This window comes from Dysidea avara, chromosome 9 (genome assembly GCF_963678975.1).
Source record: "Dysidea avara chromosome 9, odDysAvar1.4, whole genome shotgun sequence".
In the NCBI taxonomy this organism is placed as follows: Eukaryota; Metazoa; Porifera; class Demospongiae; order Dictyoceratida; family Dysideidae; genus Dysidea; species Dysidea avara.
Genome location: NC_089280.1, coordinates 2658295 through 2684627, shown reverse-complemented (window position 1 = coordinate 2684627; position 26333 = coordinate 2658295). Strand labels below are relative to the sequence as shown.

At 37.6% G+C, this 26333-nt stretch overlaps 2 protein-coding genes across 3 annotated transcripts; one reads left to right on the top strand and one right to left on the bottom strand.

The window, feature by feature from the left end:
* The first annotated feature begins 5339 nt into the window (after positions 1 to 5339).
* On the top strand, positions 5340 to 26059 carry LOC136265800 (leucine-rich repeat serine/threonine-protein kinase 1-like). 2 transcript variants are annotated; one of them, XM_066060713.1, is made up of 27 exons: positions 5340 to 5689; positions 6248 to 6279; positions 6330 to 6368; positions 6743 to 6893; positions 6945 to 7035; positions 7097 to 8602; positions 8895 to 9034; positions 9086 to 9204; positions 9255 to 9377; positions 10893 to 11142; positions 11198 to 11351; positions 11403 to 11473; positions 11521 to 11625; positions 12314 to 13506; positions 13749 to 13859; positions 14293 to 14571; positions 15043 to 15339; positions 16090 to 16221; positions 17088 to 17375; positions 17427 to 18114; positions 18861 to 19612; positions 24009 to 24884; positions 24937 to 25093; positions 25148 to 25215; positions 25269 to 25366; positions 25421 to 25530; positions 25586 to 26059. In XM_066060713.1, the coding sequence occupies exons 1-21, from the start codon at positions 5449 to 5451 to the stop codon at positions 19235 to 19237; spliced, it is 6387 nt and encodes a 2128-aa protein (XP_065916785.1). In that variant the 5' UTR covers positions 5340 to 5448; the 3' UTR covers positions 19238 to 19612; positions 24009 to 24884; positions 24937 to 25093; positions 25148 to 25215; positions 25269 to 25366; positions 25421 to 25530; positions 25586 to 26059. The 2 variants fall into 2 exon arrangements, with proteins under 2 accessions (XP_065916785.1, XP_065916786.1); XM_066060714.1 differs by having other exon boundaries at positions 5572 to 6193.
* Positions 20471 to 22655, bottom strand: LOC136266532 (uncharacterized). The gene is made up of 2 exons (XM_066061540.1): positions 21986 to 22655; positions 20471 to 21922 (listed from the first exon to the last, which is right to left on the bottom strand). Exons 1-2 carry the CDS (start codon positions 22653 to 22655, stop codon positions 20646 to 20648), a joined length of 1947 nt encoding a protein of 648 aa, XP_065917612.1. The 3' UTR covers positions 20471 to 20645.
* Positions 26060 to 26333: the final 274 nt, after the last annotated feature.

The following is a 26333-nucleotide window of genomic DNA, read 5'->3' as shown; positions in this document are numbered from 1 at the left end:
AGAGCTGGACAGTAACCAGATGCGGGCGGTGGACGGGAAACAGAGAATTTATTTGGAGTGGCCTAATAATAACCACCATAGCTAGCTACTGTTAAAACAGCCACTATAGCTAGCTACTGTATATAATATTATAGAATATAGTCTATATTGTCATTATAATAATAGCAAACATATTTGGGTTAATTATCTCAGGCCTTATGCACTTGTCAATTTCATGCCCCACCCCCGGGCGTCCCCACACCCCAGGTGGGGATTTGACATTGCTTCTTGTCCCCACCCCTGGGGCAATCGACAGTTGTCCAATTCACTGACCGATTTTCGGTAGTTGCATTTCTAAACAATAAAATCGCACTTGCTATAATTTTACTAGCTACAGGGCAGGTTTATTACTAGTCGCATGCATGAAATATTATGATTATTATTATGATGTGATTTGGGTTGAGGCTTAGAAGCCTGTACACCCATTCAATTACATACATATACATACATAAATTAGATGCAATGAACAAAAATTAACTATGAATATCAAGACACACGGTAGTGTGTCGTGCGGCCCAAGAAGCCGGCGCGTAACACCCGTGAGTATATTGACAGGAAGAAAGAAAACGCAATTTTCGCACCTCCGTAGCTCTGTGCTTCCTTGATGAAACAAGACGATTTTTTCTGTGGACATGCCCTCCAACTGCAGTACTCCACATTCCAAATTTGAGCAAAATCGCTTAGCGCGTTCCCGAGATATGCGACTTCAAAAATTGGCTCAGTTTCTTCGTGTTTTTTTTTCTTCTTATTTTTCTTTTTCTTGTCGCACACTTACAAAAACTGCTATAAAACTCGAACGCCATATCCGATTGCCTTGACATTTGGCACACAGAAGGGGGATATAAAGGCGCATCTCGGTACCAACTTTGGCTGGAATACGATAAACAGGCAAAGAGTTATGAGCGATTATTCACGAAAAATAACACCAATATGTTGTCACGCCTACAGGTTAAACCGCGTATGGGAAGAAGCTGAAAATCGGTGGGTGAATAGGTAACTATTGAACTTTGAAAGAAATCGAGCTAAAAACCAGGAAGATACAACGAAAAAACCAACAGTGTGTAACAATTACGCAATCGAGATCAGCTAATAAAAAAACGACTGCTTGCCACGCCTACCAGATAAACCGCTTGGGGTAATGCTTTGAAAATCGTTGTACAGATGGAGTAATCATCTTAGAAAGGCTCATCAATGGTGTAGAAGAATCAGACTTAAAGCCACGGAGTTATAACACGAAATCCAACTTGATGCAGCAAGAGCGAGATCGAGATACTCTAATAGAGCAGTCATCCTAATAGAGCAGTCACCCTGAAGAGAATTTAAGAGATCAGCTAGAAATAAGAAACCTGTATAGAGGTCAGCTACACACAAGTCACCCTGTAGAGAGATCAGCTAGAAGAAGTTACCTTGTATGGAGTTCATGCAACTATGGAAAGAGATAGTTCAGCTAGAAAAAATCACCTTGTAGAGTTCAGCTACAAAGAAACCACCATGTAGAGTGAGTTCAGCTACAAACAAATCGCCCTGTGGAGAGATCAATAGAAGAAGTTGCCTTGCAGAGAGTTCAGCTACAAAGAAACCATCATGTAGAGAGTTCAGCTACAAACAAATCTCCCTGTAGAGAGATTAGCTAGAAGAAGTTACCTTGTAGAGAGTTCAGCTTCAAACAAATCACCCTGTAGAAAGATCAGCTAGAAGAGGTCACCTTGTAGAGAGTTCAGTTACAAAAAAACCACCATGTAGAGAGCTCAGCTACAAACTAGTGACATTGTAGAGACACCAGCTAGAAGAAGTTACCTTGTAGAGAGTTCAGCTACAAAGAAACCATTCTTTAAAGAGCTCAGCTGCAAACAAACCACCTGTACAGAATTCAGCTACAAATAAATCACCCTGTAGAAAGATGAGCTAGAAAAAGTTAACTTGTAGAGAGTTCAGTTACAAAGAAACCACCATGTAGAGAATTCAGCTACAAACTAGTGACCCTGTAAAGACATCAGCTAGAAGAAGTTACCTTGAGAGAGTTCAGCTACAAAGAAACCATTATTTAAAGAGCTCAGCTGCAAACAAATCACATATACAGAATTCAGCTACAAACAAATCACCATGTAGAGAGATCAGCTAGAAGAAGTTAACTTGTAGAGAGTTCAGCTACAAAGAAACCATCATTTAGAGAGTTCAGCTTCAAACAAATCACCCTGTAGAGAGATCAGCTAGAAGAAGTTAACTTGTAGAGAGTTCAGCTCCAAAGAAACCATCATTTAGAGAGTTCAGCTTCAAACAAATCACCCTGTAGAGAGATCAGCTAGAAGAAGTTACCTTGTAGAGAGTTCAGCTACAAAGAAACCACCATGTAGAGAGTTCAGCTGCACATAAATCAACCTGTATAAAATTCTGCCACGAACAAATTGCCCTGTAGAAAGATCAGTTAGAAGAAGTTACCTTGTAGAGAGTTCAGCTACAAAGAAACCACCATGTAGAGAGTTCAGCTGCAAATAAATCACCCTGTATAAAATTCTGCCACGAACAAATTGCCCTGTAGAAAGATCAGTTAGAAGAAGTTACCTTGTAGAGAGTTCAGCTACAAAGAAACCATTTTGTAAAGAGCTCAGCTGCAAACAAATCACCTGTACAAAATTCAGCTACGAACAAATCACCCTGGAGAGATCAGCTAGAAGAAGTTACCTTGTAGAGAGTTCAGCTACAAAGAAAACACCATGTACAGAGTTCAGCTGCAAAGAAATCACCTGTAGAAAATTCTGCCAGAAACAAATTGCCCCGTAGAAAGATCAGTTAGAAGAAGTTACCTTGTAGATAGTTCAGCTACAAACAAATCACCCTGTAGAAAGATCAGTTAGAAGAAGTTACTTTGTAGAGAGTTCAGCTACAAAGAAACCATTCTGTAAAGAGCTCAGCTGCAAACAAATCACCTGTAAAGAATTCAGCTACAAACAAATCACCCTGTAGAGAGATCAGCTAGAAGAAATTACCTTGTAGATAGTTCAGCTATACAGACAAATCACCCTGTAGAAAGATCAGTTAGAAGAAGTTACTTTGTAGAGAGTTCAGCTACAAAGAAACCATTCTGTAAAGAGCTCAGCTGCAAACAAATCACCTATACAGAATTCAGCTACAAACAAATCACCCTGTAGAGAGATCAGCTAGAAGAAGTTACCTTGTAGATAGTTCAGCTACAAAAAATCTCCCTGTAGAGAGATCAGCTAGAAGAAATTACCTTGTAGAGAGTTCAGCTACAAAGAAACCATCATGTAGAGAGTTCAGCTGCAAAGAAATCACCACTGCCCAAATTTCAAGGCAATAGCTCTTTCCAATCTGAAGTTATCAATTGTCAAAGTTGGCAAATTGGATGTGTGTGGAAGACCCCTTTTCGCAAATCCGATCACATATGTATTATATATATAATTTGTAAATTTACTGATAAAATATTTAAAGTACATCTACTTCATCTTTTCGTCTTCCTGTAGTAAAGAAAAAAAACATAGGTTAAAAAAGTCCCAAAGCTGGCCATAGGCCGGCTTTGGGGTATACAAATACAAAAAGAAGTGAAATCTAATCCAAAACAGCCAAGCTGTAAAAAAAGTGTGCGGCCTCAGAAAGGCTATGGTGAAAAAAGATGTGAAATCCAAGGTGGCGGCCAAGAAATGGCTGTGATGGTAGGTTAATGGTAAAAATTTTAATAACGACAATTCAGGTGAATTTTTGTGCCACTTCACAAAATTTACCTGAATTGTCATTATTAAAATTTTTACCATTAACCTACCATCACAGCCATTTCTTGGCCGCCACCTTGGATTTCACATCTTTTTTCACCATAGCCTTTCTGAGGGCCGCACACTTTTTTTACAGCTGGGCTGTTTTGGATTAGATAATTATTACATTAACATAAATCTATAGTCATAAAAGTAATTATCTATAGCTGATTTAAAATTATTTAATAAAGAATTTCCTACAATATCACTCGTAAGATTGTTCCAATCATTAATTACTCTAGTACCAAAATAGTTGACCCGACATGAAAGGTGGGCAGGGGGCTTAAGTAATTTATATGCGTGACCTCTAGTTTGTGTATTGTGGGAGAAAGTAAAAAAGTTGGAGTGATCCAGATTGAAGTAATCTGGTCACTGTAAAGTGCTAATAATAATAATAATAAAATAATAATAATCGTTCAACATCTTGAAAAGAAATATTAAGTCACCACGTCTGTGCCTGTACAAAAGAGATGGTAAATTCATTGATGTCAGTCGATCTATGTAAGACTTGTCTCTTAAAGATGGTACTAGTTTTGTAGCACGCAGTTGCACACCCTCAAGTTTACGTTGATCTAATACATAATGGGGTCCCCAAAGTACATTTCCGTATTCTAATATTGGTCGAACCATTGATTTGTACAACCGTGATAGTACAAATTCATTCAAATTGATAAAGCTTCTATTCATACAAGCCAATGCCCTGTTCGCTTTCATAGCTACTTCAGAAGTGTGTTGGTGGAACTTTAAATTCGCATCAAATATAATACCCAAGTCCTTATGACAATTAACTGAGTCCAATGAGACACCATTAAGATAGTAGCCTCCAAAGCTGTGTGTGGCTCGACCAAAGTGAATCACTTTGCATTTAGTAACATTGAACTTCAGTTGCCACACATCACACCATTTGGCTAGATTATCTAAATCAGTTTGGAGTTGTACATGGTCTGCCAATGTAGAAATGGTTCGTATAAGCTTGGTATCATCTGCAAATAAAAACACATGACTTGAGATGGATTTCGGCATATCATTAACATAAATAAGGAAGAGAAGAGGTCCTAGAATTGATCCTTGTGGAACACCACTCTTCACATCTTGCCAACATGATTTTTCCCCGTTTAAAACAACGCGCTGTCTCCTATTGGATAGAAATCCATCAATCCATCTAAAAAGGTTGCCTGGTATGCACTTAGTCATCCTTGAGGTGTTGTCAAATCCCCTACTATGGGGGTGGGGACATAGTGGGGATTTGACAGTCGATTTTGCCCCAGTAGTGTGGAATTTGACACCACGATTTGTCAAATCCCCTGTATTCCCCCACCCTCCCCGGGGGTGGGGCATGAAATTGACAAGTGCATTATCATGATCTCACTCATCTCAACATCATTGAGCTCGTTCCCTTGGACGCTTGTCGAGCCCATCCGGTAATCCTAACAGGTACTTTTTCTATTCAGCACTAATCAACGATTCCCAAAAGTTTATAGCTAGGCTGCAAAAAAAATCCACCACTTCTCCACCTACACAAGTGCTTAGGGGGTATAAATGATCACGTGCCGGATACTTTGTATCGTAATGACGTGAGTAGCATGATCGCTATGCTACTGTAGTGTAGTACTAAGCAGTCGTGCTAAAAAGTGACTGGAATATGAGTAGTGATAAAATTCCCAACGGTCATGCTGGGAATAGTGCGATAAAGGACGAAGATCTTGAAACAGCAACATTTCACAATAATTACACGTTTGTTTCTGAATGGTTGGACCGTTTCGCTAAGGAAGAAAACAACAAGGAGATTTATCACAAACGATGTGGGAGTCTGCTAAGGCGAGCGTCCTATTGTCACAGCGTTGATGTGGTGAAGTGCATTGTGCCCCCCGGAAGTAGTGATGGTAAGGTTTGCAGGCCCCCCCGCAAAATCAATGCTTGACACTGGTATATGGGTAGTTACCATGTGTAAATGTTGTCTTACTTGTACAGGTTATACGCCACTTTGCTGTGTGCATATAGTCTTACATGCTCAGACTGTTTCCCCTTTATCATTGGTACAAAGAGGGATTCCCCTTACCGATTGAGAGATGGCCATACAAACTAGTTTGGTGACATGTAGCGATCATTACATATAGCATAGCTAATATCATTACCACAAAATTTGCATACATAGATGCTAGAGTAACTGGTAGTAGCAACGTACCGAGTGACTGGCTAAGCAAACATCACAGTCACTTTGTAACACCTAGTTGTGAGCCAGTTCAGGGATGAAAGAAGCCTCTATTCTAACAACTTATCACTTAATTTTTGGAAACATGATCTAGTCCATGTCAGCTTACAGTATATGTCGTGACAATATTGTATTGGACAAAACATTGTTGGGATTATTCAGTATTCATAGTAATGTATGTAGAGGATGTGAGGTTATGAGCTATGTGCTATTTTTTATATACTGGTAGATCTTGTCAATCATGCTGATCCTGATGGAAAGGTAATAGTGATAGTATATAGATACATATACTACATTATCTGTCCTTACAGACTCCACTTCATCATGCTGCTGAAGGAAGTAAACAAATGGTACATATGACATGTTATCGAATTGCGTGTGTGTGTGGCCAGAGCAAGAAATAATGCATTTTACAAAAACTCATAATGTATTTCTGAACATGGCTCCAACTTTAAAGCATTATTACTAACACTTTACAGTGACCAGCACTGAAGGTCTGACAGCAACATGTACTGCAGCCTTAGGGTTAATATCTGTTATCATCATTTTTTCACTTAACTATCTCTTCTCTGCTTTTGCTGTTCTACATTGTGTAGCTGAGTGTCTTTGTGGGTGCATACTTCTGAGCTACAACCATTAATAGTAGATTAAGTGATCATAATAGTTTCAAATAGTTTTGAGGCCTACATATAGTACCTAAAACAATTTGTGTTTATCTTTTAAGGATATGAAGCCAGGCAAGACAATTAACGAATTACTGGATATTATGGGATATTTGTTTGAAAATGGAGCTGATCCCACTGTGAAGTCCAAGAATAAAACCCCGAGGGATATAGCTACTAAAAATGGCTTCAAACTAGGAGCAGCATTGTTGGGTAATATAGCAACAAATTTTGGTCCTAAATTATGATGTGTATATTTTGTAGAAGTGTTCGAGTGCATATGGACAAAGAGTCACGTTTATGGAAAAGCTGGTGGTAATGACCGTATAGTCTCCCACAAACAGCTACTTAAGTGGTAAGTGATATATAGTGAGTGTTTCTGTAGTCTGTCTAAATACATGTATACCATTGTATAGGGCAGTAGAGAGGGAATACACAGATATAGTTGGTTGTATCCTGAGGATGAACATCACTGCCTTAGCCGACCAAGACCAACATGTCGTAATAAAACATCCAATTTCAATGCCTCCACAAGACCGTACTGCCATGCAGTTCTTGATGGGAACCGCCAAAGGTTTAGGTGTGGAAACCCTCATCCATGTTGCTGCTAATGTGGGGAATCCAGAATTGTTGAAAGTACTCTTAATCTTCAGTGGACTTTCACTTAACACTGTTGTAAACAGAAGATGGACCATGATCAATCCACCTATAGACATTGGAACAAATGACTTGACAGCTACTAATGCCATACAAGCTACTCAGACTCCTTTGTCTTTGATTTTATCCCAGCCTTCACATTATGGCATAATCAAGGACATCTTAGCCAATTTACAGTCATCAAGTAATCTCGTGAAGCATATTGATCTCTCCTTTACACTGACTGACTGTCTTCCCAAGGAGCTGTTTCACTTAAGCTCTGTTTACAGTTTAAATGCCAGTAACAACCAAATTATTAACCTTCCATTTGTTGAGCTGTCGTCACAATTGAGACCTGCTATGTTGAGTGACTTAAATTTGTCAAATAATTTTTTGCAGAATCTCCCAATTGAAGTGTTTGGTCTGCCGAATCTGAGTAGCTTTGATATCTCCTACAACCCACTAACATGTCTACCAGAGCTATGGTGGATGTCAGACAGTTTGGTGAAGTTCAACATTTCATCAACTTTTATAAGGAACGTTTGTTCATTTGGCACATCTACATCTTCACTTCTGTCTTCAGGCAATTTACCACGTGGTCTACGTGGTCTGCGAGTTAATAGTCCAACTGTTGAAGGTTCTTTACTCAAAGAACTAAATGTCAGTGCTTGTAAGTTGCACAGTTTTCCAACATATCTGGCTTGTTTATTTCCAAACCTGCAACTTCTAAACATGTCAAGGAATAAAATCACATCATGTTGTAGCATTAATGAACTACCGGCTTTACTAGAAGAACTTGATCTAAGCCACAATGAGTTACAGTCAGGTACTGGTACAGTCTTTTCCCATTGTAATGATACAGATGGTCTATGTTGCCACCACAACACTGATATTGACTGTTCCTTGAGGTGTACTCACATGCGTCATACACAACTTTTGAAACTAAACATCTTAAACTTGTCTGACAACAAATCTCTAGAGAAACTTGTTTTACACTGGGAGAATGTGTCTTCTAGTACTAGCCTAACTGCTGGTCTTTTCTTCCCAAAATTGAGAAAGCTTATGCTTAAAAAATGTGGCCTAAAACAAGCCCCTGAACATTTGGGCAGGATGAGTAAAATATACCATCTTGACATCAGCAACAATGAGATGAAAGTTCCACGTGAAGTGTACTTGTTGGAGGAACTGTCAACATTTATTTATGATGGATTACCAGACCCAGTAACCGTGGACCTGGACAACTTCAATTCTGTACAGGACAAGCAGATATTTCTAATGCAAGAAAAGTAATTTTTTTGTGTAGTTACAGTTCATATTATTATGGTATACCATATGTTTGTTAATCATCTCTGCTAAGGAAGAGTAGTGATTGAATTGTAACTTTTTTCCTGGGCATATCAACTTTCCAGTAACATAATAAAATTTAAAAGAAAATAGCCATGGCCGAGTTAAAATCAATGATCAATTTTTAATGTGTATAAATTTGTTGGCTGCATTACCTATGCTAGGTATCTACCTTGTGGTAAATGTACAGGATATTAGATAAGTATTACATGTGTTTGTGTATTTGACATGTAGTAGTCAACAATCTGCTTCACTGAAGCTGATGTTTGTTGGACTGAGTGGTCGAGGAAAGACTACACTTCTACATCATCTTAAGTACCTCAAATCCAAAGCCCTCACATTCAGAGAGAGATTAAACAGTGATAATTATACTGGTAAATACAATTGGCCAAGTAGCTCATTTTGCATCTTGTGTTAATTTGTAGATAAGGTCCAGTCAACAATTGGTATTGATCAAGACCTGTGGTGTTACTCTAAGAACATGGATGATGAAAGGAGATTTTCAGATGGAATCACGTTTTTTGCTTGGGATTTTGCTGGCGAGGTAAGGTACACAGTAAACTGTATAGTTGATACTTATTGTTTATACTGTAGGAGGAGTACTCTGCTGCACATCAGTGTTTTATCACTGAGAATTCCCTGTATGTTTTGTGTTGGAGAGTTACTGATGGAGAAGATGGTATCCAAGAGCTGAAGGATTGGTTGATGACCATTAAGGTATTGAGGGTTATTACAGTGTTGTGTATTTTCATTCATTTGGAGTGTGGGGGAATAAGCCATGATGCTTGTATATAGGTGTGTAGGTTGGGTCCATTGTAATAAACTTTTAAGGTGCTTCTGGAATTTCCCTGTAACCTAAAGAAACCTAATCGAAACTATGGTAATTGTACAGCTTCTTACTGATAAGACATCTGTCTGCTCTCTATATGTTTGGGGGGACATGTAGCATATACACAAATACATACACATGTACAATATACAACATGTTAAAGGTTCCTGTTTAATAACATGACACTTGTCCACACACTCACTAGTACTGCAAACATCACAAGTAAACACTGGCAATGTTCAGTATGTACACTGTAGCCACATGCAATTAATGCTGACATTACACCTTGTTACTAAAACACTGATAAGAAAACACACAGTGTCTACCAGGTTTATTTCTAAAGGTTTGGTAAGTGCTTTGATACAAGCGAGAATAAGTGAGTTGGCCACCCCACACATTTATAGCATGGATGATTCAGCATACAAACATGCTTACTTGTTCAAGTACAAAACCATTGAGTGGTCACCTCTTTGATATTAGGCAGGGGCTCAGGTGAATATGACCCATACAGTCCTGCCATTACCTGACCACTTGCTGTAATTACAATATATCAGCTGATTTCCATACAGATGCAAGCACATGTGTTGTTATGTACCTGAGTGCTTGGAGGGGTACTGGTTACCCTGGAAATTTTAAAAGATTAATAGTAACAACACAATTTGTGACTAGTACAATCTGCAATACTTGATGAAGTAAACTGGTTGAATCTTTTTCATCTCTTGCACGTGCAGGCTACAGAATATAGTGGTAGCAATACTACTAAGACTTGTTTCTATGAATTATGTACTTTTATCAGGACCCCACTAGTAATCACGGCAGAGTATATGGAAATCAACCTCACAATTATTTATTTGGTTAAACACAGCAATGTTTACTACCTTAGTTCAAAATATATAATTAGGGCTCATGGTTTTATTGGTATTCGAGTACTCTCTAGCATAGCGATTGAGTAATCACGGATATTTGCCATGCCTTTGTGACTGTAACATACACCACATGTAGTTTGTTTAAACCTTTCAAGTAACAGCAGTGCTAAATATACTGCATTAAAGTACTAGGTAAATGTTCCTGACAAGTAAAGTACTTTAAACTGCACAAATCAAACTTCACAGCATCACTACCTGATAACAAATGCATCATGTAAGCTGATAAATATTGGATCACATGATCTTAACAAGTTTTGAGTATCAATTTTACTATCCGAGTACTAAAATTCCTGAATATTGTTTCATCCTTACAAAATAATAAAAAAAAAATGGATGGGGCAACTGTTTAATTTCGACTACTACACTTAATGTTCAAAAACTTCTATTTTGTAGCACTACTCAAGTACTACTGCTGATATAATGTGTGTCCATACAATAGTTTCTGTTTTACTGTATCAGAGTGTATAATTGTTACAGGCTAGAGCTAAGTCAGCTGTGGTGGTAGTGACTGGAACCCACATTGACAAAGCTAAGAATTTCGAAAAAGAAAAGAAGAAATTATATGTTAAAAGAATTGAGGAATTGTACAGTAATCGATACTGTTATCCACCCATAAAGGCTATCAAGTTTGTCAGTTGTGATGTAAAGTACAAGAAGCACGAAATGCTTATGAAGGATCTCCGAGATACCCTCTATGACATAGCATCTGCAATGAAATTATCTTTGAGTAAGAAGTGATGATGTTAGTGGTTTTATGTTAGATTTTGTTTTGATGGTTGTAGTTGCTGGCACCAAGCGTTTTGAGCAATCACTACTTTGTGTTAGAATTCCAGTAAAGTATTGGGAATTGCAAGGCAGAATTAATGTTGAAGCTGCTTACTACAGAAGACACAAAGAAAAAGGTCCACCAATTTTATCCTGGGATGAAATTATCAAGTATGTCATCATGTATATAAGGTGTATGTGTGTGAGGTACAATATTTCTAGGCTTGGGAATCAGTGTAATTTTACAGAAGAAAATGAGTTAGCTGTTGCCATCAAATATATTCAAGGACAAGGTTAGCTCACACTTGATAATGCCAGTTCTTTTGCATTCACGTTTTAGGGACTCTAATGCATTTTGACTCATTCGCATTAAAGGATCTTTACTTCATTGATTCACAATGGTTGTGTGATGTGTTTGCACATGTGGTGTCACCAAAGTGTAATGGTAAGTATGTAAGGTTGTTGCATGAAGAGCCATGTTGGTTTTTGTATATAGTGGAGAGTTAAACTAGTAACATGTGGAAAGGGTCTGAAAGTACATAAAACCAAACAGCCATTCATTTAAATACAAAGCTTTATTCAGCTACTCTAATAAAGTATATACTTGTTGACAAAATACTCTAATTGTGCAGTCATTCTAGTGTTTGGATAATTGACTGTTTGGTTAGTTGAGGGTGAGATGTGATTGACTCCTTATTGTATGGTGTCATTGGAACTTTTTATCTAGTTCTAATGAATTCCTCACCCTACAGGTGTAACCATTGTGGCACTTAACATGAATGTGATTTGTGGTTCTAATCAGACCAATACTGGCTTTTTTTCTATCATAGTTGTATTTTTGGTGTTTGGTGTGGACAATAAAGTCTGCCAGTTGTAGCATATTCCACTAAATAAAAAAAAATCATAGCAACGTACTGGAAGCATTTTGGGTAATACTGAAGACACTTTTGGGTTTGGTTATACCTAACCAATACTGCCGCCAATGGAAGGTGCCATTCTGGTCAGTACTTTTATGTGAGAAAGTACAAACTTCCACAATCTCTAATATACAGTGCTTCTGTACCGTACAATAGTATCATTTTGATTTTAACCTCAATGTCATGTTGTGCTTCATGTACTATGTATGTGTGTAGGTAACATTGCTTTTAATGGGAAAGCTGATAGAAATGTTCTTGAAGGATCCCTTACAGACACGTTTAAAATTCCAAAAGAATTCATGGAACCAATTGTAGCATTGCTATGTAAATTTGAGCTGGCAATTCTACTGGATAGAGAAACTTTCTTAATACCATCACTTCTTCTAGAAGTGAATGAGCGATTTTCCAGAAAGCAATACAACTTTCCTCGTAGAAGAGCTGAATCCTTAGTACCTGTCCATGGAGGCAGACCACGTTCTGTCACATCAGCAACTGACACCCAATCTGCTACCGAGCTCCCTCTCAACACCAGACCACGTGTAAACACAGGGTATCTGAGCGTAGTAGCACAACAAAGGATTGTGAAAGGCATTAAACTACATTCTACCGGAATGTGCTACCGAAGAATCTTTAGTACTGACCATATTCCTGCAAACTTTTGGCCTAGAATGATAGCAAGGCTCCTAGTATCCGCTGAAAGTTTTTATAAGATTATTTCCAGTAATTGTTGTCCTGAAATCCAACCTGAATCCTATGTTGGAGTGGGAGGTGCTACCATTGGTGCTCTAAAGTGCATGTGGTCTTATGGTAAAAACAGTATTGAACTGAAGTTGGGAGATGATCTGATATTGTGTGTTAATGCACTATTCAGTATCAAAAATGTTTATGATAAAAATAATAAAAGGAAAGTCTCAATTTCTCATAGTGTTGAGAAGGTTAGAAAGATGCAGGTGTACTGTGATATAGACAGCTTCACACAAGCCAATGTTAGTGATGGTTTTGAAGTTAACGTGCCTGACTATGTTGTTTTTTCGTGTCCAAAATTTGGATGTGAAGTGCACCAGTCTGATCTCATGAGTATACAGATATTGTCCCATGTATTGGAAACAATAGATGAGGTTTTCAAGGACTGGTTTGATGGACTACTGGAACGAGGGATCTACTCTGACAAAAATTTGAGTCATTTTGTTCCTTGTCCATATTGCTATGGAGATAAAGCTACAGATGATGATGGTGGTACAGACTTGATAAAAGATGGTTCTGCTTCTTCTTGGAAATTCGATTTAATGACTGGTAGAGATCCGGTTGGGTTTTCAGTCCAGCACTGCTTGTTTCAAGGCAGAAGATCTGATTTTGTTAATTGTTCACATCATGGAAAAGTGGCACTACAGTGCCTTACACCTGACCTGGTAAATCTTTATAATGATGTTGCTGTAATCATTACATGTTGTGTTTGATTTGTTTAGTGAGAATATGTTTGTGATGTGTGTGTAGTGTATAGTGTAGTTGTCCACTTGTTAAATATACATGTGTAGTATTGTCACCTACATATGATTCTTTGCACTATATATTTCTTAGTCTGCACTAACTATACGTCACCTACGTACCTACTTAACAAGTACTTACTAAATTCTTTTATGGTATTTTACAGATGTTTGAAGATAAGAAGTTTAACAAAATTGATGTTAAACTGTTGGAAATGGAGAGTCAACCATTGGGTGAAGGAGGATTTGGAGCTGTTTACAAGACAAAATATCACACGGTACTGTATATTGCTGGTGATGTCATAGATGTATTCAATCAACTGCTAAACTTTATATTTGCTTCCATTTTCTAAATGGTCTTGTGTTAGTACAATTGGACAAAAATAATTTCATTACTTGCAATTACTCCTTACATGTACGTATTTACATGCACAAGATATACTTACTAAATATTGTAATATCATTTTTGCGGATTAACAATTTCAACATTTTTGTTTGAGGATCCCTCCCTCATTTTTTACTCAGGTTGCCTATGTGTTTATACTGTAGCATCAAGCCAATCCTGATAATTGTCAATTTTGAGAATGAAGATTTTATAGACAGCCCGTGAATTCTGCAAAAACTACTTCCTTCAAAACTTTTACAAATGCGTTGACACTGCTGAGATACTACTGTGTGCTCTGTGATATCAATGTACATTATTCATTACAGAATCCCCCACAAGACGTGGCTGTAAAACGTTTTACAAAGCTTGAGGAAGATCTAACAGCAGAGGACCTTGCTCAAACTTATGCTGATGTACGTCTGGAATTTAACAAGCTTGTATCAATAGACCATCCCAACATTGTGAAGTGCTTTGGGTTCTGTGTCACTACACTATCATTTGTGTTGGAGTTAGCTCCTCTTGGTAGTTTGAAGGGTATCATGAAGACCTATAGTAGCAGTGGATATCATGTGTGTCCTAATTCTGTGGTGGATATGATCAAACAGGTGAAGACTGTGTACCTATTACAGACCACTATACTAAGTGTACTGCTGCATTTGAACAGATGAATTTCATAGCAAAGCTTGCCTATAACAACCTGAATTTTACAGTGTAAGCGTTGCTGTAAGGAGTTAGCTAACTGCTTATCTCAGAAGTACACAATCTACGTAACAGTATTATTTAAGATTTTTGATAGGAAAAAGAACAAAGGCTGTTCTACGTACATCATGTTTCTAGAGGGCCAAATCTTTCACGTGCTTTTTAGTGCACATTGCAGTGAAACGTGCTATAGAGTTACTAAATACAAAGAAAGAAACAATCTTAACTTGATGTACTATACATATGAAAGTCACCGCACTTGATAGCTGCTTGTACACACTAGCCTTTAATAGTGACTATAGTACATAGCTGCACCAACTTGTGACACTATGTCAATAGGTAAATACAGCAATACTAATACACTACCTTTACTACAGGTGTCATTAGCACTGGACTACCTTCACACTAAGGAGATGATTGTCCACTATGACATCAAACCTGATAATATACTGGTGTTTAGTTTCCCACAAGCTGGTCATGATTGTTTTGATGACACTAATAATATGGTGTGCTCAGCTTGTCAAACTGAAGATAGCAAAGTTACAGTCAAGTTGGCTGATCTTGGGGTATCAGCGTTTGTTGGTCCAGCAGGCTTCCGTAGGAGACCAGGTACTCCAGGACATACTGCTCCTGAAGCCATTGAATGTGCTGGGAAAGAATCACTTGGTGAAAAGGTGTGTTATCAGTCTAAGTTAGTTACCAATGTATGTATTTATGTTTGTCCCAAAGCAGTTGCTTTATTAGAGTAGTACAGCATGTGGAAAACAGTGTAGTTTTGTGGTAACTGTACTGACAAGAAAGTCTAAATCTTGAACAAATACAGAATATATACTATCCATGGGGAACATCACAAATAAGCTTACCAAGGTCGGGTTAGTTGTTTCATGAGGCCGACTAGCCCAAGTGGAAAATGTAGCTAAAAATAATACCACTAGAAACTCTGAGCACAAGCCGTATATTCTTCCAATACATTTAGCTGCTGTCTACCTGCAATTATCTTATCAAAATCTAGCTCAGAACTGTGGCTGAACACAAGTTGCTGTTTCGTTGAGACCACACCCTGTTAGATATTTCTGTATATACTCATTTTGTTCTGATTTCTGTTAACATATGCCAACCTACCTACCCTATGCTCTTGACATTTATGCCCTTGAAACAACTAATCAAATTGAAGTGGCCTAATGAAATACATACCAGTGCTACTTGGGGATCATGGCATAAGTACATCATATATACATGTGGAGAGGTTGGCTGCTTAACATTGCTTGTAATATGCTATTAAAGAACAAATCCTTAATGCCTGTCTGTACGTGAGTCATGATGGAATTTCTGTGTAACTAAATGATTGCATTATTAGAGTATTTTAATATTGTTACACTTATCTGAATTTCATCAATAGTGATTGTATTATTGTATGGCATTAGGTGGACATATTTTCACTGGGGATAACAATGTTTGAGTTGATGACTCTGCAAACACTCCCTCCTAAAAATGCTGGTGTGTTTGAGTTTGATTCTGACATAAAGGATGGAATAAGACCATCATTTTTGGAAGAGGTATTTTATAATAGTAATGTTAGAGATAGTGTAATGATAGTGGCAACTAGTTATTAAGTTAAATACCACATTATTTCCATTGGTTAAATGTTGCACCTTCAACAGTAGCTGCACCAAAGTGGTACCTCAATCATTGTGAAAATAAAGGCTTAAGCATGGTTTTCGAGCATCAAGTGGTGGCTGATTTTGAATAGTTGCAATGTGGGATCCAGCATAGGGCTTTTGGGGCAAATGCCCCCACCTTGTGGAAGAGCCAGCCATGCTATCTGATTAAAATAGCTACTAAACTTTACGTCAGGCCAAGATCAGTTTATCAACTCATGAAAATATGCACATTTTACTAGCATTTATTACAAATTCACCTAAAACCAAAGCGAACCAAAGTCAAACTAGCTATGAAATTGCCACCCAGCACCTTTCATGCGTACTAAGCGCCTCTAAAATAATTATCATGTTGCTGTTTTAAAGACATTCAGAGCCTTTACACAATTTTTAAGATTTCACAACCATCCTAAAAGGTCAAAATGGCAAAAATCAACTGTGAGACACTACTAAGAGGTGATTATTTGCTGCTTCAAAAAATGCAGCACTGAACTAGATCTGGCTCTCCCCAACCACCTACAACTTAGCCTGTTTGTGCCCCTCCCCTTGCCAGCTCCTGGATCCGCTCCTGAGTTGCCTCACCAATTTTGAAACTAAGGTAATAAATGCCATGGCGTCTAACCAATTAAATATGGTATGTTTGAAAGTATTGTTTAACATGACTGAATCTTGCATTATTTCTTATAATTGTAGAATATTCTTTGCTATATTGTGGAAAATTGAATTGAAAAAATGGAATAATTTATGTATTTTCTATCTTCTAGGGTCCCAAGTACCCGATCATCCTGAAAGAACTAGTGGTGAACTGTTGGGCTCAAGAGTATGCTGCCAGGCCAACTGCTCAGGAAATAGTTTCCATACTCCAATCACCAGATTGTCTCAAACTGACAAACACTTACAACACTGAACTACCATGCAGTGTAGTATCTGCTGCTCTGGTTGTTACTGTTGAGGATCAACAGACACTGTGGTTGGCTCACTTTAATGATAATAGATACAAAGTGACCATATATGGGTTTACTGACCCTGAGTATTCAACTGACTTGTGTAAGGTAAGCCTAGTGTTATAGGTATTCAGGTATTCAGTGTTTTTATATTTTCAGCCTGCTAAAGCTATTGTTATGAAGAAACCTGTGAAGGCCATGTGTCAAGTTAATGGTCTTGTTTGGATGGCATCAGAGAATGGCATGTTTACAGCAGTGTGTAGCCACACATTTGGCATTAAACATCAAATGGTTAAACCAGAATTTACTCGGGAAGATTTGGTGGGCATGGTTGCAGTTGATGATCAGGCTGGGTTATTTGCTTTAGCATATGCTAGTGGTCTAGTGTCATTTGTTTCATTTTACTTGGCATTCCCAATAGAAGGCAGTGCTGTGTTGCACAGTTTTGGTCATGGGGTGATAGATGGAGTTGCTGCCCAACAGGAACAAATAAAATTTTCTAATGTGACTGTTTCATCATTTCAACTTTGTAGCATTGAAGTTTGTAGACAAGAGGATGCTGGCCTAGTGGAGGTGTGGTGTGGGTGTGATGGGGGTGTTATTAAGATATACACTCCCCCTAACAATGACACAGAAGCACAGCTTAAGACAGAGATAAATACATGTCAATGTTCAGCTGATATCTCACAAGATTCTAATATTGTACAGTTAAAATGTTATGGCTTTTCTGTCAGTGAGGCACACATGTTTGCCTTACATGATCGTGGAGGTGTTATTTCTTGTTGGAGTGTTAGTGATCAGCCAACTTTGACTACTGTGATAAAACCATCACACCTCACCTCAACAGGTTAGCTTCACCATGATAGTAAGACTTCATTAAAACAATGGCAGATCCAGAATAGGGAAAGTCCCCCATGCTTTATTTGTAACATACTCGGTAGCTACAGTAGTGCTATGCATGTGTGATACTTGGCTTTATTAAGGCAGATGTTCGTAGAAGGGGCATGGGGGCATCCTCCATTACCCTCTCCACATTGACCAGATAACTATTTTAATAGAGCAGTCTAATATAGTTATTGTAATACCATGTGTTGGAATTTGAGTGGGTTACTAGTCAACAAGATCTTTAAGTATATGTAGCTAGATAACTTTTTCACCCTCACCTTTGCTTTGGTGTACCCCAGAAGAGGTACAACACACTCACATGAGCTAATAGCATTTGTATAGAGTAATTTTAAAAGCTACTTTAGGAAGGTATCAATAAGAGCTGGTTGCAATCGAGACCTTTTCTTATGAATATAATATGATGGTGCAGTGAACCCCAGTGGTTTGATATTGGTATGCACAGTGATTAGAGATGTCATCTCATGAAACGTTTACTGCATGAAATGGAGGATACTGGCAACAATAGAATATAATAACACTGGAAAATAAGATGCTGTAAAGCCAACAGGAAAATATGCAATTAATTTGAGAATTTGTACCTCTTCTGGGTGTACCCTCCCCCTTTCAACTTTTGAATCCACAACTGAGCACATATTATTGTGAACTTGTCATAAAGGTTTACCAACTGTTGTTTATCCATTTATATAGTGACCACGATACTCCCACTTGGAGGAATACTGAATATCGTGGACAAGTCAGGGAAAGTGTATCAACTAAGCCTCAGTGATGTCATTACTAAAAATGACTTTTCTTTTAAGCCCCTTCCTAACCCGTACCAGTCAAGCGTGATATCAAACCTGATTGGTTTACAAGGAGAGATGAGCACCAAGGGGTTTGTATCCAGTGTTGGTGGTTATCCTGAGGAACATATTGATGATCAAGTGGTCATTGAAGAAGATAGTAGTTATGTTAATGTTACTATGAGACCTCCAAGTGGCCTCCCTTGTGTTGTATTGCTGGCCAGTGGGTATACTGATGAAACTGATAACCCACTAGTGTACTTCACTACGTGGATGTATTTTTAAGTTGACATGTAATATGTTACTCTATTTCAACAATAGTTTGCTATAATATATCAATTGTGCATAACTGAAACTTAATTTGTATTGCTATAGTTGCTTCTTTACTAAAGTATATTTTACTACAGAAACTTTGATGTTGCTTGTATGTAACATGAGTGAGAAGTGGATACACCACCATATTATATCCTGATTGTAGTTATTCATGTGGTTAAATTGTTGCCGTAAACTTTCAAGACCAGCTACAAATGCTATGGAGGAGGCAATGTTAGTAGCTATATATGAGCTGTGTTATTCTGTGAAACATAAGGGGTCCAAGGACGCTGTAGCTATTTGCCCTGGGGAACATCTGTACTAGGGTGGATTCAGTGGAATGGAACGGTAATTAGATAACAATGTTATATAGACTTTTTGTAAATTAGGCCACTCCAAATAAATTCTCTGTTTCCCGTCCATCGCCCGCATCTGGTTACTGCCAGCTCTAAATATTCCATTATTCCGTAGTCTTCCATTATTTTCCGGTTATTCTTGCATACTGATAGGCTCAGTAAAAGCTATCTTGAAACAGTGTCAGCTCAAGTGTCAGCAATCCTATCAAGTTAGCACATATGCAATTTTGTGTGTGTGTTTGAATAATTAAAAAATTAATTAATAATAAAAAATAAAAAAATCTAGTTAGCACAAACTTCACGTTTGTGTTATTTTTGCAACTTACAAAGGAAGGAACAAGCTTATTAAAACATGCTTTTATTTGGCAGTGCCAGGCAAATAATGGCTTGAAAAGCTAGCCAATCTTATACAGATCCACTACAAGAAAAAATGTATTTGCTCAAATGTGCTTTAGTATTATACATGTTGCACATATTTAAGACAATATGTACTACATATGTGACCTGTGCAATACCTAAAGGAAATATGAAGTGTTTAATATGTGAAATACAGCATGTCATAAATCTGTGGTGCATACAAATTCATTTGCGTTTCATATTTGCTACATTTCACATTCACAAAAAATGTTATATTCATCACAGATGTACTTTTCACCTAATGTAACACATAAGTGAAGGAAATATAGCACAAATGTGCTGGAAATATGCATTTGCATACAGTCATTCCATACTTAATAAAAATTGATAAAATTCAGTTCTGACAGAAAATAATCAGTGTATGTCTTACAAGAAAAGCATGAAGGTGGTAACTACCAGATAATTAACTGTCAAATACTGTTGTTGAGAAACTTTCATGGTCATTATATATGAAACTTTTTAGACGCAAGTCTACAAACTGGCATGCATACGTTTCTTATTGACTGAATATGTACATAGTTAGAGAATACCTTTACTTTTTACTAACACATAACTAATTATCAAGTACATGAACAGATAAGCATACAAAACATAATTGGTTACATATTTCATGGAGTAATAATATTTTTATAGAAAGATTTTTTTCTCAAAGGATTTACAGCAATTACCATTTCTGAATCTACAGATAAGCTTATAGAGACACAGATTTCCAGTACTTTCTCCATTGGAATAAATGATGCAGGACCGAATGCCTTAAAGGAATTTACATGCCAAAGTTGAGCTGGTTTCATTAAGACGTGCCTAAGATCATGTTGTTGAAACCACTTTACACAGACCATTCTTGTCTCAGTGTACTGGCCATTGGTAAGCAATAGCCGCTGGCTGAAAAAATATTCTATCCTACCACAAGATGATAAGTCACCAGCAGCTGCATCGATTATCTGCCCATCTCTCCCTACCCAGTGAGCTAAAATGCAAGTTTGTACTTCCTTAGGATACTTGGAGCTTTTTAGATATTGGGTAAACCACATTGCCTTTTTGTATTTGCGACAAAGTTGTGGAATTTCTAGCACATCTACATCTGGAATAAATTTCTGGTAGCATCTTCTCAAGTTGAAAATCTCAGTACGATCAAAATGGTATAATATAAAAGGTGACAAAAATTCAATCGTGCCGGTTTGCAATGAAGAAAAATCAGTAAAATCACCAGCTACCGCTGGATAAATTGTTTGGCCAAACACAGTGTCCGATGCAGAACCACTACTTGTGGCACCTAGCAAGGTTTTGAAAATAGAACAATGCTCTGGAGATAGTGCGTAAGGTCTAGCAATGTTTCTAATGTGTGCATTCTCGATAAACCTACGCATTAATTGAACTTCAACAGAAAGTTGATTGGTATGATACTTTCCCAAAATGCCATTATAGCGTTCAAAGCTAAATAGCCAGTATCCGTAGCATGGGCCATAGTCTTTAAAAATGTCAGGGAGATGTAAATGTAAATGAGTGTTTATTGTTAAAAGGGGGGCACCATAGAGCGATTCAGCTGATGTGAAAAAGCATTTCATCAACTCTTCTGCTCTGTCGATGTCATCTAATGTTAGTGTTGAAGAGCAATAAATCTCACAAGCAGAAATGTATGATTGCCAACAATCTAGGTGATCTTGAGGTAGATAATTATGCAACACAAGTGGAGAAAACAACAAAGTCCAGTTTTTCCATTCATCTGCAGTCAATTTACTAAAGTTTGATGAAATTTTGGAAGGAATTCTACCAACACCACTGGGTACTGTGCAGTTATGGACTATCTCCTGTATTTCCTCTAGTGCTTTGTTGTTAATCAATCCATTTTTTAACCCCTCCTTATGAAGAATTCTCTTGGGAGTTCCTAATAGTAAATTATGCATCGGATCAATGATTGCAAACCTATTACAGTCATATTATGGGAGATGAAACAATTCTGTGAACCGACTTCCGCTTTCCAGTTCTAGATGATTACATTCAGAAGGAGTTGTAGCATCTTTTGCCTTCAATGCATTTCTTTTGTGCTGAGAGTGCTCTCGTAGATGTCCTAATTCAATTCCTGAAAAATCAACACGGTTTAGTGTTTTATTGTATGGAAATTCTTTTGAACATTTCCAGCAAGCGTGTTTGGACATATGACCTACAAATCCTCCAATCTTTGCAGTTGCAGGTACATCACACACAGTAGCCAACAGAGCAGCTTGAACAACTACTGACTTATCATTGTGCATCATCGTGAACCCATCAGTCCATAGAAAGTTAAGTTCTTTAACAAGGGGTCTTAAATATGAGTTTATTTCATTGTAACTAGGTTCTCCAGGTCCAGGAATTATTCCTGCAATCAAAATATTTTCAGGTTTAAATCGGATGGTACGTGGAAGGTTTAAAATTACCAAGTAAAAGACTCCAACGCTGTAAGTACTTAAATCAAAGGGTTGGAACCAATCACAGTTAAGCATCAATCCTAGATTGTATGGTCTGGAAAGAAATGGCTTGCCATCATAATTCATGAACTCTTTCCATACTCTCCCATCATAAATATCTGCAAAATTGTTTTCTGAAATATTGCGAGATCTCCAGTGTTCACATTGATCCATTAAGTTGTGTTGGCTTAAAACAGATGATATGCTTTTCGCAAGAAGATAATAACAATAACTCTTGATTGGATAAAATTTTTTACCAGTTTTAGTAATCACTTCTTTTAAGAGTGTGTGACCACAAGGATTCCTGCAAGATGAAAACGGGTGATTTCTGAATTCAATGTGATTACAGGGCTTAGCACTTATAATGCCACTTAGACTTTTTTGTAAACATTCTTTTTGAGTATACAAAGAACTACATTGAGGACAGATTACATATTTCTCAAATGGATCGGTTGACAGATCAAACATTTTCTTTAATTTGTATAGAGAGCTAGGAAAAATATCCAACAATGCAGCTATAGGTGGTGAAAGAGGAGCTAGCAGGGAGAAAATAGAATGTAGAAATTGAACTAGATGGTTTAGAGCTGCTGCTGAAATTCCATAAAATGACGTCCATAAAAGTAGAAAAAATAAAAGCAACATCCCAATTCTGTTAGTTTCAGGTGGCTGCGGGTCAACATTATTCCTCCATAAGTGGGTATATCTTCTTTAGTTATATCTTCTTCACAAACATTAAAATCTCTATCTATACTTTCACTAGAGACATCCCAATGCTCCTCAACTATTTCATCTGTACCTGCTTCATGAACAGAAGCATTATGATGATCTTCACAGCACAAGCAATCAATATCACTGTAATCATTCCAGTCTGTAGCCTCTAAGGAAATAAATACATGTATTTTCACCGTAAAGCCTCATACAAACCACTTGAATGCTAAAGCACTAGGTCAGGAGATAAAGTACGATACCTACTGTAGGTTAATATCTGACAATAATATTTGCTGTGTGCACACACGTACGCAAGAAAGTAAAATTACGAACTGAACAATTTAAACTAGTTTAGGAACATGTCATCAGCTGCATACATAAACAATCTTATTTCCTATGCATAACATCATAATAAAATCAAGGAGGAGGACTTAGACCAACAACCTTATTATTTTTGTACACAGTATACACTGTAGCTGTTGCAGTAACTGCTAAAGAAAGTGAAGTGACTAAGGAACAACACTATTTGAAGAATATATGCTTCTATATTGTCAAAGGATTAACAGTAGCTAGCTATATGTGTAGCATTAGGGGCTAACGGTATTTGACACTTAAACGTTATGTTAAGATTAATTTATAGCATAGCTGTCACATCTCTACACAGATTCTCCAACTCCAGTACACAATATGCATTAGTACATGTGCTTGTATTATGACTTGTGCGCATGCACATTTCAATTTGTGGAAACATTAATTAGCTAACTTCACATAAAATCCATAGTCAGATAGTAATTCTATACTAAAGTGTTCTATTACCAGGAAAATTCCTCAACAGCAAAGTGAGATCACAAAATTGACAGATTCATCAGTTGCCTTGCAGGAAAAACACAATAGCTAGCTATACAGTGTACAGTAGCTAGCTAGCTGAGTTCTTTGAAAATCTCAACTCTTACGTGAAATGCAAAGATTTGTTCACATGAAGAATAGGACCATTATTCAGTGTAACAGTTGGCACAGTATTATATCATTGGTTCATGCATAGTGAGTCGGAATGTTCACCTGCACTCGAACCTGCTCCAATGACGTCATTCAGCACGACTTCATCGTGACCATCATCAAACTGTCTCTGTTTGCGTTGTGTCCAAGTGCGATTATTAAAATCATAATATTGCTCTTTATGCCTCTTGTAAACACGATGGCTAACGTCTTGATCACAATGGCCACAATGCCGTGTTCGTTTCCTCGGAAACGTCGCCATTTGTATTATTGTGGTCCAAGATGGTTGTCAATAGTAACCCCTAGTATTTGATGCCACGTGAACTATGCACCTGCTAGGCAGCTGGACGTTTTTAAGATGGCAAGAAGAAGCTCGCAGGAAAGAACGCCAATCTTCTCTTTTAGTGATACACCGGAGGGAAACCGCCATCCGTCAAGAAGTGTAAACCCTAGGGACGCGTTACGGAGAATCGTGGATAGCTCCGAGTCACCTGTTTCGACTTCAAGCACCAGCCGCGCCGTTTCTGCTAATGGAGGAATATTTCGGCCAACTACCAGCACTAGTAGTAACTGCACAAGAAACGGGACACCTCCATCAACATCTCGAGCAACTACATCCACACCAAAATCCACACCAAGATCCACACCTGGTCTTCACTCTCATGGAATAAGTGATAACGATCCAATTTCAGACTCAGGGTTAGTACTGCCATTGTAACGCTCAGTTGTCCAATGTTGACCATCTCAATAGGGACATCGATGTTTCACAGGCAATAAAAGATCTCCAAAAATGGCAAAAAAAGCTGCAATCGTCATCAGCTAGAATTGAAGAGATGTTAAAGCAGCGGATGAAGGAAAAAGGGAATCCTGCTGGTATTAAGCTCACAAATGTGCCCCGAGAACTTAGTGTGAGGTGCTATATAACAGTGTGCATTATGTAAACATGTCTCTTGCAATTTCAGACTCTTGTTCGAGATGTATATAAGAAAATGGTGGACGAAGAAGAATGTGAATGGAATTATGCAGTCAGGTATGAATATGTTGCCATCAATGTACGTCCATACTTTTATTGGATACGTATAGCTTTGATGATCAGTCCAATAAGGATGTAAACAGCTCAATAACCCGCAATGTCAAGGCAGTTGCTCAGGATTCTCAGTATGATGTTTCGTTAATAAAACGTAAGTATGATAGTGTGAATTTGCTATGGCCTTATGGACACATGATATTGATAGGTGCTGCTAGGACATATTTTAAGTCACGAAAGAGTGCCCATCAAAGGGTACAAAGGGGCAAATAGCAATCTACATCTAAAGCTGCCCGTAGGCGTCAAAGAAAACATAATGTATGTTTTAAAGCATTATTAGGTTTACTTTATAATTACCGATTGTTGTATACAGAAAGCACATGCAAGGCTGAAGGCTTTAAATCTGTCAAAGTCGATAGATGCTGAAAGAAAAGAGGAAATAAGAGCCGTTCTTACAGTGGATTTTATGTCATCGGATGAATCTGAAGTAGATAGTGTTTCTACTTAGCATCCGGACAGCAGTGGCAGCGAGGATGATCGTGAACAGCAATCCAGTAAAAAGAAACTAATTAGAAAAAAGCTATCATGGAGATCCCAAGAGTTGCAATCTGTCTTTGATATCCTTGACAGAAAGTTAGAGCGTAGACGATCTGATCGTGCTAAGGCTATGTGCCTTGAGATTAAGGTGGAGGGTGTATCTGACAGGAGACAACCATACAATGCCCCAGAATGGGCAATCGAACTGTTCTCATGACTTTAACATTTTGTACTTGATGTACAACACTGACTGTACATGTGTAACCTCCTTTTAGTGCTCATTTATAAAATTAATAATTTCATAAAATTATTTCAAATCTAATGCTTATAATATTTATGTATTACATGTATGTATTACATTAAGGTTGCTGACACATCTGGTAAAGGATTCACATTTGAGTAGTCACATACACGGTTGAAATTTGGCCTACAAACAAAAAGACAATGGCTCATATATGTATTAAATAGTTGCATACACACTTTATCATATGTGTAAACAACATGATCAAATATGACATACACAACGGATGTACAACATTTATACTGCAGAAGCAAATACACTTTTTTTTGTAGTGAGAAATAAT

Excerpts from the sequence above, each read along its gene's own strand:
- LOC136265800 (XM_066060713.1), top strand. The coding sequence starts at position 5,449 with ATGAGTAGTGATAAAATTCCCAACGGTCATGCTGGGAATAGTGCGATA. Across the intron at positions 9,035-9,085 it reads AAACAGTGATAATTATACTG|ATAAGGTCCAGTCAACAATT; the intron begins GTAAATACAATT and ends GTTAATTTGTAG. Across the intron at positions 15,340-16,089 it reads AAGAATCACTTGGTGAAAAG|GTGGACATATTTTCACTGGG; the intron begins GTGTGTTATCAG and ends GTATGGCATTAG.
- LOC136266532 (XM_066061540.1), bottom strand. The coding sequence starts at position 22,655 with ATGGATCAATGTGAACACTGGAGATCTCGCAATATTTCAGAAAACAAT. Across the intron at positions 21,923-21,985 it reads TCGGTTCACAGAATTGTTTC|GAACTCCCAAGAGAATTCTT; the intron begins ATCTCCCATAAT and ends ATTTACTATTAG.